The 27,124-nt window shown below is 46.7% G+C and overlaps 1 protein-coding gene across 3 annotated transcripts in view; it reads right to left on the bottom strand.

Annotated features, from left to right (window-relative positions):
* Positions 1-15,698: 15,698 nt before the first annotated feature.
* LOC124031766 (semaphorin-3B-like) overlaps positions 15,699-27,124 on the bottom strand; it is a 78,326-nt gene continuing 66,900 nt past the window's right edge. Inside the window, exons 5-19 of one of the 3 annotated variants that reach the window (XR_006838166.1) lie at positions 26,123-26,242; positions 25,837-25,930; positions 25,478-25,597; positions 23,692-23,834; positions 23,347-23,461; positions 23,100-23,169; positions 22,785-22,929; positions 22,347-22,566; positions 21,980-22,071; positions 21,648-21,689; positions 21,321-21,478; positions 20,025-20,080; positions 19,333-19,472; positions 17,429-19,201; positions 15,699-17,332 (exon numbers count right to left, since the gene is read on the bottom strand). Coding sequence is in view for 1 of the 3 variants with exons in the window: in XM_046343414.1 (XP_046199370.1) it covers positions 18,698-19,201; positions 19,333-19,472; positions 20,025-20,080; positions 21,321-21,478; positions 21,648-21,689; positions 21,980-22,071; positions 22,347-22,566; positions 22,785-22,929; positions 23,100-23,169; positions 23,347-23,461; positions 23,692-23,834; positions 25,478-25,597; positions 25,837-25,930; positions 26,123-26,242 (2,019 nt within the window). In the remaining 2 variants the exon portion in view is untranslated. Of the gene's footprint in view, positions 19,202-19,332; positions 19,473-20,024; positions 20,081-21,320; positions 21,479-21,647; positions 21,690-21,979; positions 22,072-22,346; positions 22,567-22,784; positions 22,930-23,099; positions 23,170-23,346; positions 23,462-23,691; positions 23,835-25,477; positions 25,598-25,836; positions 25,931-26,122; positions 26,243-27,124 lie in introns of all 3 variants that reach the window. The other 2 variants (XR_006838165.1, XM_046343414.1) reach the window with 2 other exon arrangements.

Genomic DNA, 27,124 nt, shown 5'->3' with positions numbered 1-27,124 from the left:
AGAGCTTCATGGTTAAAAACCCTAGTAGCCATCACTTTACCATAGAGTAGAGCTTCATGGTTAAAAACCCTAGTAGCCATCACTTTACCATAGAGTAGAGCTTCATGGTTAAAAACCCTAGTAGTCATCACTTTACCATAGAGTAGAGCTTCATGGTTAAAAACCCTAGTAGCCATCACTTTACCATAGAGTAGAGCTTCATGGTTAAAAACCCTAGTAGTCATCACTTTACCATAGAGTATAGCTTCATGGTTAAAAACCCTAGTAGTCATCACTTTACCATAGAGTATAGCTTCATGGTTAAAAACCCTAGTAGCCATCGCTTTACCATAGAGTATAGCTTCATGGTTAAAAACCCTAGTAGTCAGTCGTGCCGCAGCGTAATCAATGAAAATACACCAGGGAGAAAGACCAACATTCACAGAGCCCAATCCAAACAGCCCAACAGTCTTTGACAACTGTGTAGTCTCTTAAGTCCTTAAAGTGTTCACCTTAATCAGACGTGAGAGGAGTTGAGGAGTCTGTTCCCGGATCAGATTTCAGTCTCAAGCCCCAACCTGCAGTCAAACTCACAGCCTCGTGGCACACAGGAGATGGGGACAGAGTCCTAGGTCTAACAGTCAGTTTGTGTGACTGACACTCCACAGCAGCCAGCAGAGCCAGGGGCAGACAGAGCCAGGGGCAGACAGAGCCAAGGGCAGACAGAGCCAAGGGCAGACAGAGGCAGACAGAGCCAGGCGCAGACAGAGCCAGGGGCAGACAGAGCCAAGGGCAGACAGAGCCAAGGGCAGACAGAGCCAGGGGCAGACAGAGCCAAGGGCAGACAGAGCCAGGGGCAGACAGAGCCAGGGGCAGACAGAGCCAGGGGCAGACAGAGCCAGTGGCAGACAGAACCAAGGGCAGACAGAGCCAGGGGCAGACAGAGCCAGGGGCAGACCTGACCTGTCCTCTGGTGGGACAGACACACAGACATTTTTAAATGTCCCTTTATATTTTCCAACGGGGCTATACTTTTAGGTGAGTTTTTCTCTCGCGCCTGAGTAGCCTCATTTCACTGCCAAAAATAAAACTCAACCATCTAGCGAAATAACAACGCAATGTCAAATACAGGTAGCCTAGACAAATAATTAACATCACATGAACTGTTACTCTCTCGTGCGAATTCCACTAACGGTCCGTATGTTGCCAAACGTAGCTGCTGCTCATTCCATTGGCTTGAAAATGGATAAATGGTTAGAAAAAGTAAGGCCCGCGTCCATAGAGACACATACCAGCTCTACTGGCAGTACTGCTACTACCAGCAGTACTACACCTGCACCTGTCGACGACACAAGTTGTTCTGCTTCCACGAACACATCGAATGCTAGCATCAGGAATTCTACATTTGTTGTTATAGCCCAGCATGGACACTGACAGTTGTGAATCTGATGCAGCCGAAGAGCTACTGCCACTTTACCTGGGAAAGCACCGAACAACAGAAAGGGGCGTTGGGCCATCGAAGAGGCGCAAATATGATGAGAACTACATTGAAAAGGGTTCACTTATTTTGGGAGTAGTGCCTTTCTTCAGCCACAGTCTGTTATGTGTGCAAAAGAACTATTTCACAACTCGATGAAACTTCACTCTTGAGCAGACATTTAGAAAGAAAACATGCCAATTTGAAAAATAAGCCACAAGAGTTTTTTGAGCGAGAATTAAGACGACTTTCGAGTAGTAAGACATGTATAAAAGCAACAGATACCATTAATAAGAAGGGGGGCTAGAAGAGTCTTATATGGTCAGCTACCAAGTGGCTAGGACAGGCAAGACCCATACTATTGTGGAGGACTTAATTCTTCCTGCTGCCACAGATATGGCTGGGACAATGCTGAGGGGAAAAGGCCCAAAAAACTATACAGACAATGCCTTCATCAAACATCACTGTTTCACAACGCATCAGTGACATGGCAGGAGATGTTTTGAAACAATTACTGCTTCGCATACAAGCCAGTGAATTCTATGCGATACAGCTGGATGAGTCAACAGACGTGGTGGGCCTGGCACAGCTCCTGGTATATGGCCGTTACATTTATGGGGGGTCAATTAAGGAAGACATCCTCTTCTGCAAACCAATGGAAACCAAGTCAACAGGAGAGGATATTTTTTTAAAGTACTGGACAGCTTTGTGACATCAAAATGGATGGCGCAAAAGCCATGACAGGGAGACATAGTGGAGTGGTAACGTGCGTTCATAGTTTTTCCCGATGCCACTTGGGTACACTGCAGCATCCACCGAGAGGCTCTTGCTGCCAAAGGAATGCCTGACAGCTTGATAGACGTTTTGGACACTACAGTAAAAATGGTTAACTTTGTTAAAGTAAGGCCCCTGAACTCTTGTGTATTTTCTGCACTATGCAATGATATGGGCAGCGACCATGTAACACTTTTACAACATACAGAGGTGCGCTGGTTATCAAGGGGCAAAGTATTGACAAAAAAAATTTAAATTGAGAGACGAGCTTAAAGTTGTCTTTGCTGACCATAATTTTCACATGTCAGACCGCTTGCATGATGGCGAGTTTCTCACACGACTGGCCTATCTGGGTGATGCTTTTTCTCGCCTGAATCTAGGATTACAGGGACTCTCCGCAACTATATTCAATGTTCAGGACAAAATTGAGGCTATGATTAAGAAGTTGGAGCTCTTCTCTGTCTGCATTAACAAGGACAACACACAGGTCTTTCCATCATTTGTCTGATTTGTTTGTGTGCAAATGAACTCAAGCTTACGGACAATGTCAAATGTGATATAGCGAAGCACCTGAGTGAGTTGGGTGCACAATTACGCAGGTACTTTCCCGAAACGGATGAAAACAAATGGATTCATTATCCCTTTCATTCCCTGTCTCCAATCCGCTTACTGATATATGAAAAAGAGAGTCTCATCGTAATTGTAACAAGCAGTTCTGTGAAGATTGAATTTAATCAGAAGCCACTGCCAGAATTCTGGATTGGGCTGCGCTCAGAGTATCCTGCATTGGCAAATCTGTTAAGACACTGATGCCCTTTGCAACCACGTACCTATGTGAGAGTGGATTCTCAGCCCTCACTAGCATGAAACTAAATACAGGCACAGACTGTGTGTGGAAAATTATTTAAAACTGAGACTCTGTCCAATACAACCCAACATTGCGGAATTATGTGCATCCTTTCAAGCACATCCTTCTCATTAACCTGTGGTGAGTTACTCACAATTTTTGATAAACAAATAAAGTTTTATAGTAAGATGGCTTAATAAAGAGCAAAACTATTGATTATTATTATATTGTTATTTGTGCCCTGGTCCTATAAGAGCTCTTTGTCACTTCCCATAAGCCGGGTATTGTACAGTGTGTGTGTGGCAGGCTTACAGTGAAGGCAAAAAAAAAAAACATTTGAGAGTGCGCCGACCCTGGTGATAGAGGGCGCACGCAGCTGGAGGTTGAATGTTTGAAAGGGTACAGGACTATAAAAAGTTTGGGAACCACTGGTCTACAGTGCTAGAAGGAGGAAGCAAGGATATCCACTATCCCCATTTTTTTTAGCTATATTATCGTCAAACCCTTGGTTGAATGCATCAACAAAAAGGATAGACATTTTACGAGAGATCCACATCTAACATGCACCGCAGCTACTCAATGGCACATGAACATCCCTGTAGACTGAAACATGACCACTATCAGTACTTATGAATGTCCCTAAACACAAGTAGAATACTATGAGGTAAATGGAGGGATTTAACCTAAATCCCATTGTAGATTTGGCTCCGGTAGCCTGAGTCACGAACTGTATCCCATCTAGCGCAAAGTATCACATATAGAAAAGTATATTGGTAACGTAACTCATCATAGTTAGTCAGGTCCAAAGGACAAGAGCAAGTAAAGAGGTCCCCAGAGTGAACGTTATACGTCGGTCAGTCTATGGGACTGGGACTGATCAGTCTATGGGACTGATCTACTGGACTGATATGACATATTCCATCCCTCCATCCCTGATCCCAGGCCTGCGTTACTGTCACTGGGTCCAGGGCCACGTCCTCCCTCTCCCCTGCAGCTTGTTCTTAGTGGTGTGTGGTTGAGTGTGAGGGACAGATGACTGGGGGGAACCAGTAACATGAGAGGCATAACAAGTAATGGCTCCGGGTCCGTCAGACAGACAGAGCTGGGCTATGGGCCTACTGCCTCACAGTGAGTCGCTATGCAGGCTCCACTGTGAAATATTTAAGATGAATCACCATGAGGGGACAGATGGAAGGAGGGATGGAAGGCGGTAGAAAGGGACGTGGGGGTAATTCATCTCACGGAGGGGTCTGGTTTTTGGCCCCACGCCTCCCCGGAGAGAGCGAGGGAAGACTTTCACATTGCGTCACAAATTAGGGGGAGCGAGAACTGGGTCTGCTGTGGACAGCTCCTACGCACTCTCTCAATCTGTTCCATTATTAACACTGTGGTCATGCATGAGCAAAACATTCCTACTGTACAGCATTATGGCATCAGTCTCTATGGTCGACTGTAGTTATTATTCATTTGACCACTTACATTACTTTGGCTGTCTGTCGAGACCAGACCAACATATTGTGGTCATGGCCAATCTGACCACATACATTTACTTTGGTTCTCAGTAGAGACCAGTGGAGGCTGCTGAGGGGAGGACGGCTCACAATAATGGCTGGAAGGGAGCGAATGGAATGGCATCAAACACATGGAAAACATTGATACCATTCCACCCATTCCTCTCCAGCCATTGCACACAATCCCCGTCCTCCCCAATTAAGGTGCCACCAACCTCCTGTGGTAGAGACCAACATTGTTGTGGCCATCTCAGCTCTGTCTTCATCACACATCGACCACACAATCATAACCCAACTCTGTAATTATTTCCCAACATCTCAGTGCCTTCGATAGAAAACCTCATGCTGTGCAACTATTGCTGAGGCGGAGCTTTCCGTACCGATAATGACCCGATATGGGAATCTCTCAGTGCATGAGACTGGCAGTCAGTATACTGCGAACCGAGCCTCCTCCATGGAGCCCTCCGGTGAACCAGAACAGCAACCATAGCACCTGGTCCATTAGACAGCGTATTGGAGGTAAACATCGCCTGACTAAATTCTCTTACAGGAAGTCGATTAGACAACACAAATACTGTCGGCGGGTTGTTTACCGTCACACACACTTATGACCCACTTCCTGTTCTCTTCCTGTTTAGGGAACAGGGCACCTTGGGTCCATCAGGAGTCAGTTAATCACCCGAGTGGGAGCGGGTGCGCGTGGCGTGCGCGTGTGCACGTGCGTGTGTTTTCTCAGGACTAATGACCAAAGTGGGCTGCAGGCTGGGTAGAGTGAGAGAGCAGGAACAGGCAGTGTGTGACTCCAGTCCTGTGATAACTGCTCCATCTGAGCAACAACACAGCCACCAATAGCGCAATTGACAATTAAAGGCAATATGGCTATAGTGGAGACTGCATTCACGGTAAACACTGCATATGTCGGCTCAATGGGAAATGATCTTTACATGTTAACCTCGGGTCTTCCGCGACACTTCGGCGATATGGATTGAATCCAGCGTTAATTAATAATGAATGGCTTATGATTCAAATCATTTCCCCCACGTCAGTGTCGTCACAGCTCACTTAAGCGTTCTTCATTGTAGTCACAGGATGTGTCCAGTTCAGAGCATCACGTTCTCCTGCTACTTCCTTCCTGTGGGTGTGGGCACTGCCGTAAGCATTGTCCACAATAGCCATATCTTCCTGTCAAATCTATTACAGTAGCTCAAACATACTGCCCTGCTCTGTCTACTTTACACAGCACGGTTCAATGGAGCGAAAAGCAGCACAGAGTTTGTATAGCTTTGAAAAGTACATCACTGCACAAAGGTGAAGTCATTGGTGGAATGGATAGTTAGAGAATGCATCTTTCTCTGAGAGTGGATGCCAGTTTAGTCTATCCATTGTACAGTTCCATGCAGGAGAAAATATTAGTTGTATAAAATTGAGCGCACTGCCATGCAATCTCCATAGACAAACATTGGCAGTAGAATGGCCTTACTGAAGAGCTCAGTGACCGTCAAATTTCTGCCCTGCTAGAACTGCCCCGGTCAACTGTAAGTGCTGTTATTGTGAAGTGGAAAAGTCTAGGAGCAACAACGGCTCAGCCGCGAAGTGGTAGGCCACACAAGCTCACAGAATGGGACCGCCGAGTGCTGAAGCGCGTAACGCATTCAAATTGTCTGCCCTCGGTTGCAACACTCACTACCGAGTTCCAAACTGCCTCTGGAAGCAACTTCAGCAGAACTGTTTGTCAGGAGCTTCATTAAATGGGTTTCCATAGCTGAGCAGCCTAAGACTAAGATCGCCATGTGCAATGCCAAGTGTTGGCTGGAGTGGTGTAAAGCTCGCTGCCATTGGACGCTGGGGTAGTGGGAAAGCATTCTCTGGAGTGATGAATCACGCTTCACCATCTGTCAATCCGATGGACATATCTGGGTTTGGCAGATGCTAGGAGAACGCTACCTGCCCGAATGCATAGTGCCAACTGTAAAGTTTGGTGGAGGAGGAATAATGGTCTGGGGCTGTCTTTCATGGTTCGGGCCAGGCCCCTTAGTTCTGGTGAAGGGAAATCTTAATGCTTCAGCATACAATGACATTCTAGATTATTCGCTGCTTCCAACTTTGTGGCAACAGTTTGGGAAGTCCCTTTCATGTTTCCACATGACAATGCCCCCGTGCACAAAGCAAGGTCCATACAGATATGGTTTGTTGAGATTGGAACGTTTGGGATGGATTGGAACGACCGGCTGCTAGGCCTAATCGCCCAACAGAGTTTCCCGACCTCTCTAATGCTCTTGTGGCTGAATGGAAGTAAGTCCCCACAGCAAATCCTTCCCAGAAGAGTGGAGGTTGTTATAGCAGCAAAGGGGGGACCAACTCCATATTAATGCCCCTGATTTTGGAATGAGATGGTCGACGGACAGGTGTCCACATACTTTTGGTAATGTGGTGTAACATAGTAAATGTATGTCCGGGACACTCAAATGAGTGGGATATGTTACGTTTGATATGGTTACATAAGACAGATGGTTACTTAAAGCAAAAACTAAAGTAGAATGGATGTGTCGGCGTATAATGTGAAAGTTTAGCAACCCAAAGGTTGCGAGTTTGAATCTCATCAAAGAAAACTTAATAATTTTAGCTAATTAGCAACTTTTCAACTACTTACTACTTTTTAGCTACTTTGTAACTACTTAGCTAACTCTTCCCCTAACCCTAACCCTTACCGTAACCCTGTGAGTTAACCCTTCCCCTAACCCTAACCCTTACCGTAACCCTGTGAGTTAACCCTTCCCCTAACCCTAACCCTTACCGTAACCCTGTGAGTTAACCCTTCCCCTAACCCTAACCTCAACCATTTACCCTTTAACCTAACTCCTAAGCCACCTAACTAGAATTCGTAAAATATTGTACGTTTTGTAAATTCACAACATATCATACAAAATGGGTGACGGACATCCACAAATGAATACATCCCACACGAAACGTAACATATCATTCAAGATAGATGGATTAACGTACAGCATAAAACGAAATGCTCTGAGACCAGGTCGGTGGTCTGGACCTAACCTTCAGAGATGAGACCACAGATACTCCATATCACAGAGAAGCAGACAGCTGGATGACACCACATTATTTCCCATGACATTACCCCCCCCCCTCCCCCACCAACTAACATCTATTCAGCAGCTCATCCATCCGATCCTTTAAGATAATGTTGTTCAAGCCCAAACGAAACAGAATCATTTAAAGTGGTAATTTGAGGTAAGGTTTCCATCCGTTCTGTGTAAACTGCTCTGGCGGCTGTGTAAGCACCCTCATGCTTCTCCCCGGCCTCCCCCCACACACACACACTCTGCTCTTTGTACTCTCCTCTCCTCCCTCGATCTCTGCCCACCTCTCCCTGTTTGTTTTTTGAAGAAACACTTTCTGTTGTGGTTTGGGTTGTGTGGCGTTGCAGCGGGCAGCAGAGCAGCCTGATCACTAGAAGTAGACTTGGATTTTGGATGTTTGAAAAGGTCCTGGGAACGTCAATACATGCCTGCCTCGGTGCTCACTAAAAAATAAAAATAAGAATTGCCCAGCACTGGGCGTGAACTCGCTTAGACCACTGTGCAGCCGCTTCACAATTCTCTAGAAAGCCATGAGAATACTTGCAAATAGCAAGTCATTTTTTTTTCATTTTCGTTTTGTTTTAAGCCTTTCCCAAACCATAGCCCTAACCTTAACCAATCTTAATTCATGCCTTAACTGTTAACCTTTGAGTTGTTTAGGTTTGAACCCTGTAACCATGCAGAATTAACGCATAAGAAACACACTGCATTTATACTGGATTTATCCACTGAATTTCAAAGGGAAAGTATGAGCTCTTGTTGGGCAGAGATCCGTCAGTGCTGCTCGAAGCCCAGGGCTCAGGGCTTGGAGAGGGGAGTGGACTGAGAGAAGGCTGACACTGAAACCCTGTCTCCTTTATGTCAACACTCTCCCCAACACCACACAATGGGGTTAATCACTCCAACAAGAGGGAGGTAATTAATGCTAATTAGAACCATTAATCATTAGACCTGTTGCTGCATGGTCACTCCCTTTGTATAGCTGTGTGTGTGGGTGGGGGGGGGGGGGGGTTGTTAAGTAGTTGTTACAATACACAAGTGAGTGAATGAGAGGGAGAGTGAGAGACTATCCAGGGTTTTTTCCTGCTTAGGTTTGATGGCATTCATGCGTCCAGGTTAAGCATTGAGAGGAAAATAAAGCTTTCTGTCACGTTATAAAAACTGTCAGAGAGGCCTGTGGGAAGTTTGGTCCAGGTGCACAACGTGCCGCTGAACACTGGTCCTCTCTTTAACTTAACCAGAGAGGCCGGTGGGACTCATTCAAGACCAGTGACGTGCGGGGATGTCGGTGGGCACAGGCTATTAATCAAAGGCAGATTTACTCAGGAATAAACCTTGATAAAGCCCAAGTTCACCATGCAACAGATAGCGCCAACAACCAGAGTGACTTAGTCTATTTAATGAAGTTGACAAACATTTTTCACCAAATGTAAATACCAATGTAGCCAAGACACACAAGCGTTAGCTTTGAATTTCTCCGATGGCGGAAATACGTTTTATTTCCTTACTGTGAAATGCTTACTTTACACAAGCCCTTCTTAACCAACATCGCAGTTCGAAGAAAATATTTACTATCTACTAAATTTTAAAAAAAGTTAAGCAATAAAATAACAGTAACGAGGCTATATACAGGGGGTACAGTTACCGAGTCAATGTGCAGGGGGTAGAGGTTAGTTGAGGTAATTGAGGTAATAAGCACATGTAAGTAGGGATAAAGTGACTATGCATAGATAATAAACAGCGAGTAGCAGCAGTGTAAAAAAAAGGGGGGGGGGGTGCAAATAGTCCGGGTAGCCATTTGATGAACTGTTCAGTAGTCTTATGGCTTAGGGGTTAAGTAAGGAGCCATTTGGACGTAGACTTGGTGCTCCGATACTGTTTGCAGTGCGTTAGCAGAGAGAACAGTCTATGACTTGCGAGGTTGGAGTCTTTGACAATTTTTAGGGCCTTCCTCTGACACCGCCTGGTATAGAGGTTCTGGAATGCAGGAAGCTTGACCCCAGTGATGTACTTAGCCGTACGCACGACCCTCTGTAGCGCCTTGTGGTTGGATGCCGAGCAGTTGCCATACCAGGCGATAATGCAATCAGTCAGGATGCTCTCGATGGTGCAGCTGTAGAACTTTTTTGAGGATCTGAGGACCCATGCCAAATCTTTTCAGTCTCCTGAGGGGAATAGGCGCTGTAGTGCCCTCTTCACGACTGTCTTGGATCATGACAGTTTGTTGGTCGTGTGGACACCAAGGAACTTAGAGCTCTCGACCTGCTCCACTATATTCCCAGTGATGTGAATGGGGGCGTACTCTTTTGTCTTGACCACGTTGAGGGAGAGGTTGTTGTACTGGTACCACACTGCCAGGTCTCTGGCTGTCTCATGATTGTCGGTGATCAGGCCTTGTGTACCAGGACAACAGTTGTAGTTGGCAAACTTAATGACGCTGTTGGAGTCGTGGGTCGCCACGCAGTCGTGGGTTAACTGAATAATTTGCAACACAAACGGATTAACAAGTCTTCCAATGCGCGCACACACACACACACACACACACACACACACACACACACACACACACACACACACACACACACACACACACACACACACACACACACACACACACACACACACACACACACACACACACACACACACACACACACACACACACACACACAATACAATTATTATTATGTGAAGTATTATTACACACACATAATAAAAACAAGTTCTCACAGTGTCACTGCAGAATTAGACATTCATCCATGTTCTGTTAATTTTCGAAGTTGCTCCAAATGTCAAATTTCAAAGTTAACGGTTAGGTTTAGGCACTCATTCCGAATGGTTAAGGTTAGGGTTAAGGTTTGGGAAAAGGTTAAAACATAAAGTTTAGACACTCATTCAGAATGGTTAAGGTTAGGGTTAAGGTTTGGGAAAGGGTTAAAACATAAAGTTTAGGCACTCATTCTGAATGGTTAAGGTTAGGGTTAAGGTTTGGGAAAGGGTTAAAACATAAAGTTTAGACACTCATTCTGAATGGTTAAGGTCAGGGTTAAGGTTTGGGAAAGGGTTAAAACATAACGTTTAGGCACTCATTCTGAATGGTTAAGGTAAGTGTTAAGGTCTGGGAAAGGGTTAAACACAAAAATAAAAAAGCAGTGTCCACGACTGGGATCGAACACGCAACCTTCTGATCCAGACTCATGGCCCATCCACATCACCCTAGCAAAAGCCAAGCCAACTTGATGGTAATATCGCTCACTGTTGCCCCTAGTGGACGGTTTTCCACAGGACAAATTGAATGACCTGGCTGCATGATAAAGAAGGTTCTACTGAAATTTCCATATCAACAATTGAAATAACTGAAAAATGCCGTTCCAAACGTCAAAAAGCTCTAAAACGAAATTCTAGCTTGATAAATCAAATGCATCAGAGGGATGTTCTATATTCTCAGCTTCATTCAACAGTAGCATAACCGGCAAATTGCAAAGGAAATGCATTTAGGCTTCCCTATCCTTGCAAATGAAGTCCATTTGTCTTTCCTTCAGGGTGAACTCTCAGTGACAGCATTGTGGAAGACACAGCAGACCCCGTGTCATTGATGTAATTCTGCATGCAAACAGCAGGCCCACTTTCATATGGAAGGCGCATCCCCAATGCCTCATTTTATTCCATTTTCAAACTGACACAAAAAGTCACACACACACACGCAAACAGTATCTCCCACTCAGCGAACAGGCAGGCCGTTTCATCCATTAGGGCATCCAGACGGTCGGAGAGCAGAATCCTCCCGTGAGAGTGCACCCCCACGCAGCCACGCAAGTCAAATTGTCGTAGTCAGTCGCATCCATCGTGTAGAATTCGAGGCTCTGGCCCACATTGAGTGGCAGGAGAATCCCCATTCCCAGTACGTCCAAAGGTAAATGTCCAAGTCTGGGTAAAAACAAATGTCATTGGTAATGACATTTCAGACAAGTAGAACGTCCAGTCCTCACTGTTCAGCTGGCAGTGAGGGAGATGGTGGTCGCCTGTCATGAATAAAGTGAGGAGCTCCTGTGTATATATAGTCGACGTTGCACTCTTCGATCCCTTACAACCTGGAGACATTTTCAGGTGCCGGTGTGTAGTGTCCACTTTTGGCAGGTTGTTTGTGTGATATATGAATAAATCGTCTCAATGCAACGAATGGAGCGACTTCAAGCGAGGCAAAGCAGCGACGCCTACGCTGACCCCAGTCCATCAGCAGTGACTGGAGTCAAGGACAGCTGTGCGTGTCAACGATTTGAATCGATTCGAATGGCTGGAAAGGAAGGAATGAATACGGTGGCACTTATCCTGAGGTTTTAATGCGGTTTTAGCACATTTGGAGAATTCTAGCATAAAAACCACAAGAATCATTTTTTTATTTGAATAACACAGGGTATGCCCTGCCTACCCTACCTACCCTGCCTGCACGTCACTGACTCAGACTGCACATTTAAACCCATGGATACACACTGAAACGCACGTTTACATGTCCGCACCCAACATTGAAATCACATGTAAACCAGCTCAGCACATTTCCTAGTCCATCCACTCTCACTTATTGGCTCTTTGAGTAATGAAAAAAAAACCAACAACAATAAGCTAAGTAAGTAAGCTACACTAAAAAGTCATGGAAAACCAGTGAGTAATACACAGTCAATGAAGAGACTTGGCCTCTCCTCAGGCAGTGAAAGCACAGTGATTAAATAATTGAGTGAGAGACAGAGATGTCGTGATTCTTCTGGGTCTAGGATGACTGCTGGATGCAGAAGTCACTTGCCTCAGTCCCCTCTGTCTCTCTGCCAGATGACGCTCTCTCTCTCTCTCTCTCTCTCTCTCTCTCTCTCTCTCTCTCTCTCTCTCTCTCTCTCTCTCTCTCTCTCTCTCTCTCTTTCTCTCTCTCCTCTCTCTCCGTCTCGCACTCGCTCTGTCTCTGCCAAACTAACCCTGATTCAGATGACCGTCCTACCCATGCTAGATTACGGAGACATAATTTATAGATCGGCAGGTAAGGGTGCTCTGGAGTGGCTAGATGTTCTTTACCGTTTGGCCGTCAGATTTTCCACCAATGCTCCTTATAGGATATATCACTGCACACTATAGTCCTCTGTAAACAGATCATCTCTGTATACCCAGCGCAAGACTCACTGGTTGATGCCTCTTAGGCCTCACTCCCCCCTATCTGAGATACCTTCTGCAACCCTCATCCTCCACATACAGCACCCATTCTGCCAGTCACATTCCGGTATAAGGTCTCCAAAGCACAAAGTTTTATCTCCATTTCTACATTCAAAGACTCGATCACACTGACACGTGTGGCTGATTCACGTGATGTATTTTTGTCTCTACCGTTTCGCTGTCTGTGCCTCGCAATGTTTGTACCATGTTTGTGCTGCTACCATGTTGTCATGTTGTGGTGCTACCATGTTGTGTTGCTACCATGTTGTGTTGTTGTCATGTTGTGTTGCTACCGTGTTGTGTTGTTGTCATGTTGTGTTGTTGTCATGTTGCTACCGTGTTGTGTTGTTGTCATGTTGTGTTGCTACCATGTTGTGTTGTTGTCATGTTGCTACCGTGTTGTGTTGTTGTCATGTTGTGTTGTTGTCATGTTGCTACCGTGTTGTGTTGTTGTCATGTTGTGTTGCTACCATGTTGTGTTGTTGTCATGTTGCTACCGTGTTGTGTTGTTGTCATGTTGTGTTGCTACCATGTTGTGTTGTTGTCATGTTGTGTTGCTACCGTGTTGTGTTGTCAAGTTGTGCTGCCGCCATGCTACATACAGTACGTTGTCGTCTTAGGTCTCTCTTCATGTTGTTGTGGTGTCTCTTTTGTCGTGAGGATGCGTTTTGTCCTACTTTTTTTTATTTTAATCTCAGCCCCTATCCCCACAGGAGGCGTTTTGCCTCTTGGTAGGCCGTCATTGTCAAGAAGAATTTGTTCAGATAAAGGTTAAATACAAATCAAGGTGCAATAAAGATCCATCATGATGTAGTTAGCTTTCTCTTAGGATCACTGAAATAGGCACTTACTGTCCTAGTTTAACCAGTGTGGCAAATCAGCTGTAGAATTGTAAAAACGTTTAGAAGAGGTATGTTGGGAGGGGGGTGCTTTCCTGTTACACTGCTTTCCTGCTAGTGCACTGTTTGCCTCCCCGAGTGTGCCCCATAATTGTTCTCAGGTGGGGGTGGGGGGGGGGCATGAAGTACTCACCTGCAAGTTAATCTAAGCCCCTCTGTAACCCTGCGGAAATGAGTCCTCAATTAGGCCTGCTGGTCCTAGGACCCCACGGACCCCCCGGCCCATGAGTACATACATACATACCGATCCCCGCTCTACTAACAAGCAGAGTAAGGGACACAGAGGGGGGCTAATTGGTTCCCAGTTTGAGTAATACATGTGTTTATAACTGCATTCTGTGTGTGTGTGTGTATGTATGTGTGTATGTGTGTATGTATGTGTGTGTGTGCACGCGCTCGTGGCTGTATGTCGCATGGGCATGAACATTCCAAGCTGGGAAAAGTTGGGTTCAGCGGTGACAGCAGGGTCATTGTGATATTTCTATGAAGAATGTGAGTCATAATGTTTGGATGGTTGTTCCACTACCCCCCCCCGTCCCGTCCCGTCCCGTCCCGTCCTGTCCTTTCCCACAGCAGCCCCTCCTGGAGAATGTCAGGGAGCCCCAGTAATATGAAAGGTTAAGGGGCAGTGGTGGGATGTAAGGTGTTGGGGGACATGACAGCACAGATTTGTTTGTAGGTAATGGGGAGAGGTGAGTCAAAAGGGACTCACAGTTCCTCACAGTACAGTCAACAGTCAACCTCTCTTCTGTTAACAGTGTTGGGGAGTAGTGACCTACATATAATTCAACTAGTGATTTAACTACATTTTGCAGTAGCTTGGTGGTCGTTGAACTACATTCAAACCTAGGTAGGTATTTTCAGTGGTTAATTACTTTTTTTTGTTGCCATGTAGCAGTGTAGCTAAACATGGTTTTCTTCTTAAGGGTAGATGTAGTGTAGTTGGACTTTTTCCAAGTGTGAAGTCACTGGGTGTGTCTGAGTGGTAAAGGCTAAAGCAACCGCCTGCAGACGAAAGTCGAGGAGTGAAGTCGGGGAACGTGCATCTGCGACAGCCGAAACTTGGACACTAATGTGGTTTTCCAACAGGCGCTGCCGTTGTTTATATATATATATATGTTTTTTAAATCGTAATAAAGAAAGAAAAAAAAACACGTCCCCAACCCCTATATCACACAATCACAAACTGAAATCTTATGTGTGTACATTGTACACTAAATTAGTAAGAGAGAGCCTCAAACATCACATTCATTTGTATATATCCACTGTATATCCACTGGTTTCAGTCATGTATTCGGTCACGCCCGCGTGATTCAAAAAAAAGAAGAAGGATTGGTTGACAACAAAGCCTCCCACAAGGCAAGCTATGGCTGCCGAATGAAGTCGGTGGAGTGAAACTGCAGAAACTTGCAGTCAACTTCATGATTTTTGATCACAAGATTTTTGTAAAGTTCATGCAGTCGGACAATTTTTTTTCCCCATAATGCAACACAGTGAAGGGCGGTGACTTGTCAAATGTGATCGGCTGGAACGGGCCTGGTAGCTTGATAAACTATATTTCCAGGGTACATTCCCCAACTCTCTGTAAATACAGTGATGCCACCCTGTGTACGAAATAGGAATGTCATCCTTGTTGTCCATTAACATAAGGCAGCAAGCCTGAAGACCATAGACTGCGTTTACACAGTCAGCCCAATTCTGATGTTTTTCCCACAAATTGGTCTTTTGACCAATCACATTAGATCTTTTCACATCATTTACTTTTCAGCGCAGATCTGAATCCACAAAAAAACACTAAGTAAAAAAAATATCAGAAATGGGCTGCCTGTGTGAATGCAGCCATCGCTGTACTGTAATACTCAGTAGTGTATAAAACAGTAGATGTCAAGCTATGCAATATGACAATAAACTACTCAGACGTAAAGTAACTGGGCACTTTATTGTGTTAATCAAAAACAATTCGGCACAACAATCCACAAAGAACTCTGGAAGTAATACAGTGCACCATGTCAACTTTGGCCTCTGAACTTTGAACTGTTTCTACAGACTACCTCTCCTCCTAAGCCAATATGTAAAGAGATCTCCTTTCCTCCACGCACGCACGCACGCACGCACACACGCACACACACACACACACACACACACACACACACACACACACACACACACACACACACACACACACACACACACACACACACACACACACACACACACACACACACACACACACACACACACAGTTGGGGTGCGTAACATAGCATGGAATAGAAAGGATCAGCGGTTGGAGGGCAGCGTGAAGAACGATGATGCTAATTGGACAACCGGATCAACATTTACCGAGTGTTTTTTTGAATGATGATAGCTTTTGCAGAACGTGTATGGTACAACTGCAAGGGCTCCAATCAATCGGTAAGGCTGTAGTTTAGCGTGACAGCAATCTAAAAGCAACGTCCCCGCATTAGCAGAGACTGCGTTCACAGGAAACACTGCATTTGTCACCTCGATTGGAAATCGCCTTTAGGTTTCTGTCGCGCATTCTGTAACGCTTCATCGATACAGATTGAATAGAGCCCCAAGTCTCGACATGAAAAGAAAAAAAAATATCCACCACAACATATTAGCTTATTTTGTCCACATGAATACATAGGATAACCATAGTGAGCATATTGAACACAAGACCCTCTCGCCTCTCAAAGGGTGTCTCCCAAATGGCACTCTATTCCCTATATAGTGCACTACTTTTGACCAGGACCCTATGGGCCCTGAGTGCTATTCAGATAGGCAGCCAAAGTCTCCATTGTGCACCGTCTAGTCCCTAACCTTGGTCATGCAATTGGAGAGCACAAAACTACAGCCCACCTAACTTATTGTCCTCAGTCGTTCAAAAGTTAATAATTACACCTTTATTAAGCAGCTATAAGTAAAAGGCGGGATTCCTCACATCTGTACGCTCTCACAGACTTCACTGGTAAAAGGAGAAACATTTAAAGCACGTTTTTATTTGAAGAAGCCGACAAAACAGACTGTATTGAATCGTACCGTAGGAAGTTAATGGACTAGGCCTATACACGGAAAGGACACTAGGTGGCGATCTACTCACACCATTTCACAGAGGACAAATGTGTTTCGCTGAACTGAAGGCATCAAAGACATGCTGTAAAATTGACACTCAGAGATGGGCCTACAGACACAGCACAGGAGGGAGGGACGTTTATTTACGCACGCACGCACGCACACAGCTACTGATCATTTACCTAGGCAAACAGTGTAAGCCTAAAAGAACCATATGTATGTACCATTTGGAGAAAAAAAAATTGAGATGTTTTCTTTTCACATATAAATATCATGCTTTTTGCCCAAAGTTGGGACGTCGTATTCAAAGCCCACTATTGTTTGGCCACGTCCACATTGATGTTGTGCAGCCTGTCACTTGAACCATCTCAACCATCTCCCCCCATGTAAATGTATCAGCACACAACACAAGTCATCGGAGTCAGAAGATACACACAGATCATTTAAATAAATGACTAAATAAAACACAAAAGATTTTTCTTGTCACCCCATAAACATACAGGTAGAACATCGCCCACTTCCTCTACCTTGTCAGCCCATAAACATACAGGTAGAACATCGCCCACTTCCTCTACCTTGTCACCCCATAAACATACAGGTAGAACATCGCCCACTTCCTCTACCTTGTCAGCCCATAAACATACAGGTAGAACATCGCCCACTTCCTCTACCTTGTCACCCCATAAACATACAGGTAGAACATCGCCCACTTCCTCTACCTTGTCAGCCCATAAACATACAGGTAGAACATCGCCCACTTCCTCTACCTTGTCAGCCCATAAACATACAGGTAGAACATCGCCCACTTCCTCTACCTTGTTAGCCATTTTGTAAAATAGAATCACAATGGAACCATTGTATTGCTCCTGTACACTCTCTCTCTCTCGCTCTGCTTCAGAATCTCACCTCATTGGAACAGCTCTCTCTATACCCTGGAATGACAGTAGTGCACCCTGGAATGACAGTAGTGCTTTCTCCTATCTGTAGTGGTTTGGACCAAAAAAAAGAATATCAAAGACTGCATCTGTCACAAAGCACACATCTACGTGATGCTCTCTTTGCAAAACACCTGAAATGTGATTATACCTAAGTTGATCAAGGTGCGTTTGGAGGTCTGCGGAGCCCATTGTTTTTGTCCCATCTCACAATTTGTAGTCCGTGTTATCAAAGGCCTCGGGTTGTAAACCTCGCCTCGGGTTGTAAACGTGTATCACAGGAGGCTGCTGAGGGGAGGACGGCTCGTAAACACGGCCGGAAACGGAGCAAATGAAATGGCGTCAAACAATTGGAAACCACGTGTTTGATACCGTTCCACTGATTCCACTCCAGTCATTACCACGAGCCCGTCCTCCCTAATTAAGGTGCCACCAACCTCCTGTGGTGTGTATGTGTGTCTTTTTCCATTCGGATATTCCGGTTACGAGCCAGTTGTAATTCCAGTTGAGAGATTGAGTGACATACACTGAGCCATCGTTTCACTTGGGGACTCTGTTCAGTCTATTCTGTAGAGGTGAGGTCTCCATCAGAAGTTCTCCAGGAGAGTACACCCAAAGGGATTGAGAGCTGGGACAGAGAATAAAGATAGGGGGAATAATAAGGGGCGGTACAAGCTAATCGGGGGTCAGGGGTCAGGGCAGAGTGAAGCATCATGGGGCAGTAGCTAGTGGGGTGTCGGAAGATAAATATTCACAAAGAAGGAGGTGCTGTGTATGTGTTGACACCCTCCAGAAGTCCTTGGTCTCTATCAGTCTCTGTCTCTCTCTTTTCCTCTTCCCTCTCTTCCCTCTCTTCCCTCTCTCGCCACCCTCAGTCTCTCTCCTTCTTTCTCTCCTCTCTCTCTGTTGTCACTCCCCTGCGCTGCGTGGTGCTCGTGGGGAGGGTTTCCCGTCGTGGGTTCGGCGGTTCCTCCCCTTGCGGATGTCCTGCAGATGCTTCCACTTCTTGTTAGGGGGCCGGACCACGGGACCGATGGGCGGGGCCTGTTTGTCGGGAGAAGACGGGAAGCTCTTGTCCGATTGGGCGCTCTTGCGCGCCCACACCTGCTCACAGATCTGATCCACGGTGCTGAGGTTTGGGTGGTCCACCAGCTGCATGAAGTCCCGGTACCACAGCTTCTGATTGGTGGAAGGTGGGCCACCGCCTCCGCTACGGGGGTCTAATCGAAGGAGAGGGTCGGCGGGCGGTGAGGAAGAGGAGGAGGAGGGTACTACCTCCAGGGTGATGCCCAGTAGGGTCTGGGTGAAGCCGTGCTCCATGGCGTGGCACTGGTAGAGGCCCACATCCCGCTTCAGTACCCTCCTCACCAACAGCCCCCGCTCTGTCTGCAGCACACGGTCATCCAGACGCGGCTGGATGACATCACACACAGACAGAAACACACACAGTGGAGTATTAGAGCTTGAAACAGTCAATGTGAACCAAAAATCCTTTGAATGCTGTTGAAAACAGTATGTCTCTTCACTGTGATTTTGCCTTTTACCTCTTCCTTGGCGTTGTGGGGTTGTTTCTGGAAGGTCCAGGTCACTCTGGCCTGCAGGGATTTGGGGATACACTCCAGGAAGGTGCTGCTTCCTTCCACCCCGAACAGCCTCCTCTCTGCCACCCGGTGCTTGTGGTGGTCTACAGTGGGCGATACACACCATCAGATAACGTGAGCTAATGTGAGATTACAATTGTATATTTATTTTACAGTCTACGGTCTCCAACATATTATTCCAAGCAGTAAAAAAGTGTAAGGCAATCACCATGCGATTGTGTGCCGGTTTTGTCCCTTGTCACAGCCAAACTCTGAGATAATCCCACTGACCTTTCCCTGTCTTGCGCAACACCCTCACCGAGCACGATATGACATAATTGTGTGGAGTCATCACGTCATGCCATTTGTGTAACTCATCTAATACGGCCCAAAGAGAGATTATGGCACAGAATCACACTAATCACTCTGCCCTCTCTGGGTGGGAGCATGGGAGAGAGAGTTAGCTCCTTGGCACAGTGTTTCCCGAATCCTAACGTGAAATCCGAGTGCGTAACTGAAAAACGTTTGTCTAGTCTCCCATTGATATCAGCATGATTTATGAGTCTGAGTTCAGAGCTCAGTTTGTGAGTCCTGAGTTCAGAGCTCAGTTTGTGAGTCCTGAGTTCAGACGTTAGTGCAGAGTGAAAGAGTCTTACCTCCTGAACACAGGGTGTTGGGGTCTCCATTCCTCACGTCCTGACGACGGAAACGCCTGGAGAACAAGGACAGATATGTCTGTCTGATCGCTTGGGATGATAGTGACTAGGGTTCTACCAGGAACCAAAAATGGTTTCTCCTATGGGGACAGCTGAAAAAACCATTTAGGAACCCTTTTTTTCCTAAGAGTGTAGTCAGCTGGGGTTTGTATGAGTAGGGTTTGGGGTGTTTAGATTTGGCTGGTTATAGCGGATCAGGTTTGGTGAGTTTACAGTTTTAAAGGTGGTGGAGGAAGTTGGTTATGGTTCAACAGTTGGATAACTAGCGTGTTTACTGTTTGGTGTTGGGTAGGTAGCATGCTGGGTCGTAAGTTCGAGTTTGTGTATATGTTTACTGTTTGGTGTTGGGTAGGTAGCATGCTGGGTCGTAAGTTCGAGTTTGTGTATTTGTTTACCGTGTGGTGTTGTGTAGGTAGCATGCTGGGTCGTAAGTTCGAGTTTGTGTATTTGTTTACCGTCTGGTGTTGGGTAGGTAGCATGCTGGGTCGTAAGTTCGAGTTTGTGTATTTGTTTACCGTGTGGTGTTGGGTAGGTAGCATGCTGGGTCGTAAGTTCGAGTTTGTGTATTTGTTTACCGTCTGGTGTTGGGTAGGTAGCATGCTGGGTCGTAAGTTCGAGTTTGTGTATTTGTTTACCGTGTGGTGTTGTGTAGGTAGCATGCTGGGTCGTAAGTTCGAGTTTGTGTATTTGTTTACCGTCTGGTGTTGGGTAGGTAGCATGCTGGGTCGTAAGTTCGAGCTTGTGTATTTGTTTACCGTCTGGTGTTGGGTAGGAAGCATGCTGGGTCGTAAGTTCGAGTTTGTGTATTTGTTTACCGTCTGGTGTTGTGTAGGTAGCATGCTGGGTCGTAAGTTCGAGTTTGTGTATTTGTTTACCGTCTGGTGTTGGGTAGGTAGCATGCTGGGTCGTAAGTTCGAGTTTGTGTATTTGTTTACCGTCTGGTGTTGGGTAAGTAGCATGCTGGGTTGTAAGTTCGAGTTTGTGTATTTGTTTACCGTTTGGTGTTGGGTAGGTAGCATGCTGGGTCGTAAGTTTGAGTTTGTGTATTTGTTTACCGTTTGGTGTTGGGTAGGTAGCATGCTGGGTCGTAAGTTCGAGTTTGTGTATTTGTTTACCGTTTGGTGTTGGGTAGGTAGCATGCTGGGTCGTAAGTTTCGAGTTTGTGTATTTGTTTACCGTCTGGTGTTGGGTAGGTAGCATGCTGGGTCGTAAGTTTGAGTTTGTGTATTTGTTTACCGTTTGGTGTTGGGTAGGTAGCGGGTGCAGGAGGTGCCGTCCCAGGCGCAGTAGGGGTCTCTGGCCAGGCAGCACTCAGCACAGGCCTTCCCATAGATACTGCAGCGATGCAGAGGAACCTGGGCCAGACCCGTGTCTGAGCCCACATACAGCTGTTGCTGTGGACAGAGAGAGAGCGGCGAAATGTTAGTGGCCCACAGTCAAATGACTTGATATTAAACATCTTGTAATTACAGTATTAGAGAGCTGGTCACATGTTCTCTTTTAGCTTCTAGTTGTTGCCCTGCAGCCCCTAAGATGATATGTTAGGGTTTAAGAGACTCTTACCCGTTTTGAGGATATCTGCATGTTGATGACGGATGAGGCATCCTGTAGAGCAGAATAAACGGTTAAGAATCACACTCTTAAATAGAAACGTAAACATAGACTTGCATGTCATGAAATATACACATACAAGTCAGAGGAGGCTGGTGGGAGGGGTTATTGGAGGACAGGCTCCTTGTCGAGGCTGGAATGGAATAAGTGGAAGAATATCAAACACGTGGAAACCACGTTCGACTGCGCTCAATTTATTCCATTCCAACAACAATGAGTCCTCCTCTTGCTCCTCCCACCAGCCTCCTCTGACGCCAGCAGAACGATGGATGGGGCCCCCTCACCTTGAACACCTCTAGCTCCTCCAGTAGCAGGTCCTCCATGTTGTTCCAGCTCTCTTTCGGTACAGAGATCACTTTCAGCACCGTCCCTTTGTCTGCGACACACCCACACAGAGTTTCAGACTGGATCCCACAATCCATCCATGTTCAATATACACTCTGCTCAGTAATATACATTCTATTTAGTATAACACATAGAATCCTAGGGTCAAGAGTACCATGTGGATGGCATGAATGACCCTGGGTGCCAGTCTGTTCCTGCTGTTTGGCTCGACAATGACAGCAAATGGAGTTGTCGAGAGCACAAGCAGATCTGGGACCAGGCTAAAGCATGAAACTTCACGGCTACCTGTAAGAGTAAGGTGGTTACCTGTGCCAATGAACATGACATCATAATGCCCGTCTGCGGCGCCCACCCGGTCCACAGCGATCTGGGTGAAGCTGTAGTCTACGTTGGTCCTCAGGAAGACGGGCCGGCGGTTCAGGGGGTACACGGGGTTAAACATGAGAGGGTGGTGACGGGCAAACTGGATCACGTCGTCAGGGAAACCCTTGGTGGACTCGAAGCTGCCGAATGTCTTGCTGGGGCACTAAGGGGTCACACAGGGTAACAGGACAGAGAGGTTATTATGAGGTAATTATAAGATTATTATGAGATAAGACGGGTCACATGGGCTCAGCCCAGGGTCTAACATCGGCCAAACAGAGCTATCACAATGGTGATTGTTAGTATAGTTAATGAGCTAAACTACTGATGTTAAAATGTCCTATTCAGTAAATTCCTACAGAACTGATGTAGGCTACGTACCATGCCAGGGCGTGGGTAGGGGACTTTGCCCTGGAAGGGGACCCACTGGTAGTTTGGACCCTCTTTGTGGGCGAAGGGCCCCAAGAAGGCCCTGCGGATGTCATTCATGGTGTAAATACACACGGCTGATCCCTTGAATACACTGCTGCTGGGAGGCAGGGGACGCACAGTTAGAGACATAGCCTACTATAAAACACACAATCACAGTCAGGAACACAAACACACAAACACACACACACATGCACTAGCACCCATATGCACACACAAGCACAAGAGCACACAATAACTCTATCCATCCCTGGTTTGAACTCTGACCTGGAGGTAGAGAAGACAGTGTAGACCAGAGGGTTCTTCCTGTCCTTGGTCTGCAGCAGGAACACATCCCCTGTGGGAGGAACACCGGTCAGAGGGTAGAGGTCAAAGGTCAGAGAAACACAAACAAAACCCCCGGCTCTGTCCATTTAGCTCAGATGAATCTTCATTGGTTGAATCCCATGCTCTGGTGGGGCCTGGAGCGACAGCTAGGATCAGATAACGCACTCGGAGTGTAGCGGCTACTTACGGAGCTCGTCAAAGTAGGTGTCACTGCCGTCACTGCCCGGCACAGAACAGATGAGACGAGTCTTCAAGAACGTGGTCCACTTGTTGACCAGACTACGCTGGCCACCCATATCATTCTGCAACAACATTATAGACCAAAGTTCAAAGGTAAATATTCCGGTGATACTAAATCATTGCCATACATACTTAAACATCAAGTGCCATTGAGACAGCATAGCGTATGTGTACGCCAGAGCCTAAGGAAAAGGTTACGAGTGTATGGCTATAGTACGAGCTACGTTACAATACGCCATACTGTAAACTACGGTGTAATACAGGCACGGCGTAATCTGAGCGGCGCTCTCACCCTGCAGAGCTGTCCGATACGGGAGTAGGTGGACTTCCCCAGGCCCTGAGCCTCCACCGCTGTCTCCCGGAAGAAGAAGAAGATCTTATCATCGTCTGGGTTCTCACTCTCCGGCACCCAGAACGAACCCACAAACTTAGGCTCTGGTGGGGAAGGACATAGCGAGGGTTATAGCTCTAAGAATTGCATTAGGCACTTTACCGAGCATTCGGAACGTTTTCAGACCCCCTGGCTTTTTCCACTTTTTGCTACGTTGCAGCCTGGTTCTGAAATGGATTAAATCATCCCCCCCCCCCGTCATCAATCTACACACGATACCCCATAATGACAAAACAAAAAGAGGTTTTTGGAAATTGTTGCAAATAAATACAGTTACAGCCTCGAGTCTTCTTTGGTATGATGCTACAAGCTTCTCCCATTCTTCCCTGCAGTTTCTCCCATTCTTCCCTGCAGTTTCTCCCACTCTTCCCTGCAGTTTCTCCCATTCTTCCCTGCAGATCCTCTCAAGCTCTGTCAGGTTGGACGGGGAGCGTCGCTGCACAGCTATTTTCAGGTCTCTCCAGAGATGATCAATCGGGTACAAGTCCGGGCTCTGGCTGGGCCACTCAAGGACATTCAGAGACTTGTCCCAAAGCCACTCCTGCGTTCCCTTGGCTGTGTTCGTAGGGTCGTTGTCCTGTTGGAAGGTGAACCTACGCCTCAGTCTAGGGTCCTGAGCGCTCTGGAGCAGGTTTTCATCAAGAATCTATTTGTACTTTGCTCCGTTCATCTTTCCCTTGGTCCCTGCCTCTGAAAAACGTCTTCACAGCATGATGTTGCCACCACCACCATGCTTCACTGTAGGGATGGTGCCAGGTTTCCTTCAGATGTGACGCTTGGTATTCAGGCCAAAGAGGTCTTGGTTTCATCAGACCAGAGAATCTTGTTTCTTTTACAGAGGAGTGGCTTCCGTCTGGCCACTCTACCATAAAGGCCTGATTGGTTGAGTGCTGCAGAGATGCTTGTCCTTCTGGAAGGTTTTCCCATCTCCACAGAGGAACTCTAGAACTCCAGAGCTGTCTCTGAGCTCTATGGACAATTCCTTCGACCTCATGGATTGGTTTTTGCTCTGACATGCGCTGTCAACTGTGGGACCGTATATAGACAGTTGTGTGCCGATCCAAATCATGTCCAATCAATTTCATTTACTACAGGTGGACTCCAATCAAGTTGTAGAAACATCTCAAGGAGGATCAATGGAAACAGGATGCACCTGAGCTCAATTTCGAGTCGCATAGCGAAGGGTCTGAATACTTTCCAAGTGCGCCGTACACAAGGAATTATATGTGTGTCTCATAGAAAATGTTACCGCATGATACACATTCTGACACGGGCCCAGATATGCTGACAAATGTGCTCTCATAGGAATTTTCTGAAAAGTATCCGCGACACTACTTACATAGGTACACACACACACTTTGACATACAGTTCACACACACTCCCTTTCTCTTTCAGTAATAATGTCGGGGTGCGTCACTTGGCATGGAATAGAAAGGATCAGCAATTGGAGGGCAGTGTGAAGAACGATGATGCTAATTGGACAAACAGATCAACATTTTCAGAACGTTTTTATGCTGATAGCTTTTGCACACACACACACACACACACACACACACACACACACACACACACACACACACACACACACACACACACACACACACACACACACACACACACACACACACACACACACACACACACACACACACACACACACACACACACACACACACACACACACACCGTTGAGCCAGCGTGAGTCGTGTTGTTCGGTGCGAATGGAGGGTCGTCCCCCCAGACTGCGGAAGATGGTGAAGTCTCTACCCATGAGGTCAGTGGCCACGCCCGCATACAGCTCATCACCTTGGAGACGGGAGGGGAGGACGACAACATGAGGTTGCTATGGACAACATGAAGTTGCTATGCTACCTGTGTAAGTGACTGCAGTGCCATTTAGAACCACCAAAGGGACCTCTGATCTAGGATCAGATTAACCTGGCTACTTCCCATTCTAAACCGTTAGGAGGAAGAAAAGGATTTGACCCTCTATCAGCAACTTCCACCGACTCCGTCGGAGAGGGGGACTGAGGGGCTGGGCTCACCTATCAGCACCGAGGCTGCAGGGTGACGGGGGTCGTATGGACTCTTCCCTTTCCCATCCTCCATTTTGGACGGGTCGATCCTGAACACGTGGTCCTGGAGGCGAGAGAGAAAGGGGGGGGGGCAGTGTGTAGGAGGAGATGGGGTTATAGGGCGGAGTACAGCTGTAGACACACAGTTTGAGCTCAGATAGCTGCTCCTACATGGTCTCTAATGTGTGGATGAAACAAAGAGAGCCAGGGAATAGTAGGAGGGCATATGAGCTGGAGGTGTGTGTGTGTCTCTTACCTCCATCTTCTGTCCCACCTCTACGAAGGCGCAGGTGGGATGGAAGGCTCCGGTTCCACAGGTGTACAGGTGAGTGCGGTTGTAGTGGTGGACCATCTTCACGTAGTTCACACAGTCTGTCTGCAATGCGAACACATCCGAACACAGCGGTTTAACAATGTCCCTTCTCCCGTCAGCAACCAGCATCCCCCCGTTAAACCTTGACGTTACACCTTCACAACACATTCAACGACAGGCCTTCTTCACGTATCGTACACTGACTGCCTGTACAAACATGATTGGGTTCTCTCCTCCTGTCTCCACCACATTGTTTTTGTGTTCCCTCCTCCCTCCTCCCTATCCTCAGATCCACTTTCGCCTCTCTGTCTGACATGAACTGTCCCCAACTGTCCCCTTCTTGGTTGTATTACATAGTGATCCTGGTCATCAGTGGACCATGGTTAGTTATAACTGAGTGGCTTCCTGGCAGCGATAACAGCCCAGATGAAAGAGGAGAGGGAGAGGAAAGAAGAGAAGAGAAGAGATGAGAGAGGTGACTACCCCTGACGGTGACTACCCCTGACGGTGACAACCCCTGATGGTAACTACACCTCACGGTGACTACCCCTCGCTGGCCTGTCGCCCCCAAAATGGCCCCTCGCTGGAGCATAGCAGGGTTCCTACAAAGTTGGATCCGCAGGCCCAGAGCACACACAGCACAATGGGCCCTGAGTTACATGTCGTGACTGAGTCACACACAGGGAGGGCTAAGGAGAAGAGGTTTAATATGACCCCATCTTACCCCATACACCCCCGTTTAGCGCTACCAGACTGACCAAGGCCTTTACCTCTGATTGAGACATTCAGAGAGGTTAACAATCAAGGTTAACAACCACCCCCCTCCTCCTACCCTCTCCCCTTCATTCTGTCCCTCAGCGCAGGAACCAGCTGTTCTGTTCTCCACTCCCCTAATGTAATTATCCATGGGGCCATCCAGCCCAACGTTCCCCAACTTTCTTTTTC

This window comes from Oncorhynchus gorbuscha, linkage group LG03 (assembly GCF_021184085.1).
Source record: "Oncorhynchus gorbuscha isolate QuinsamMale2020 ecotype Even-year linkage group LG03, OgorEven_v1.0, whole genome shotgun sequence".
NCBI lineage: Eukaryota > Metazoa > Chordata > Actinopteri > Salmoniformes > Salmonidae > Oncorhynchus > Oncorhynchus gorbuscha.
Note: the sequence above shows the minus strand (reverse complement) of the source record. Positions and strands in the feature narration are given on the sequence as shown.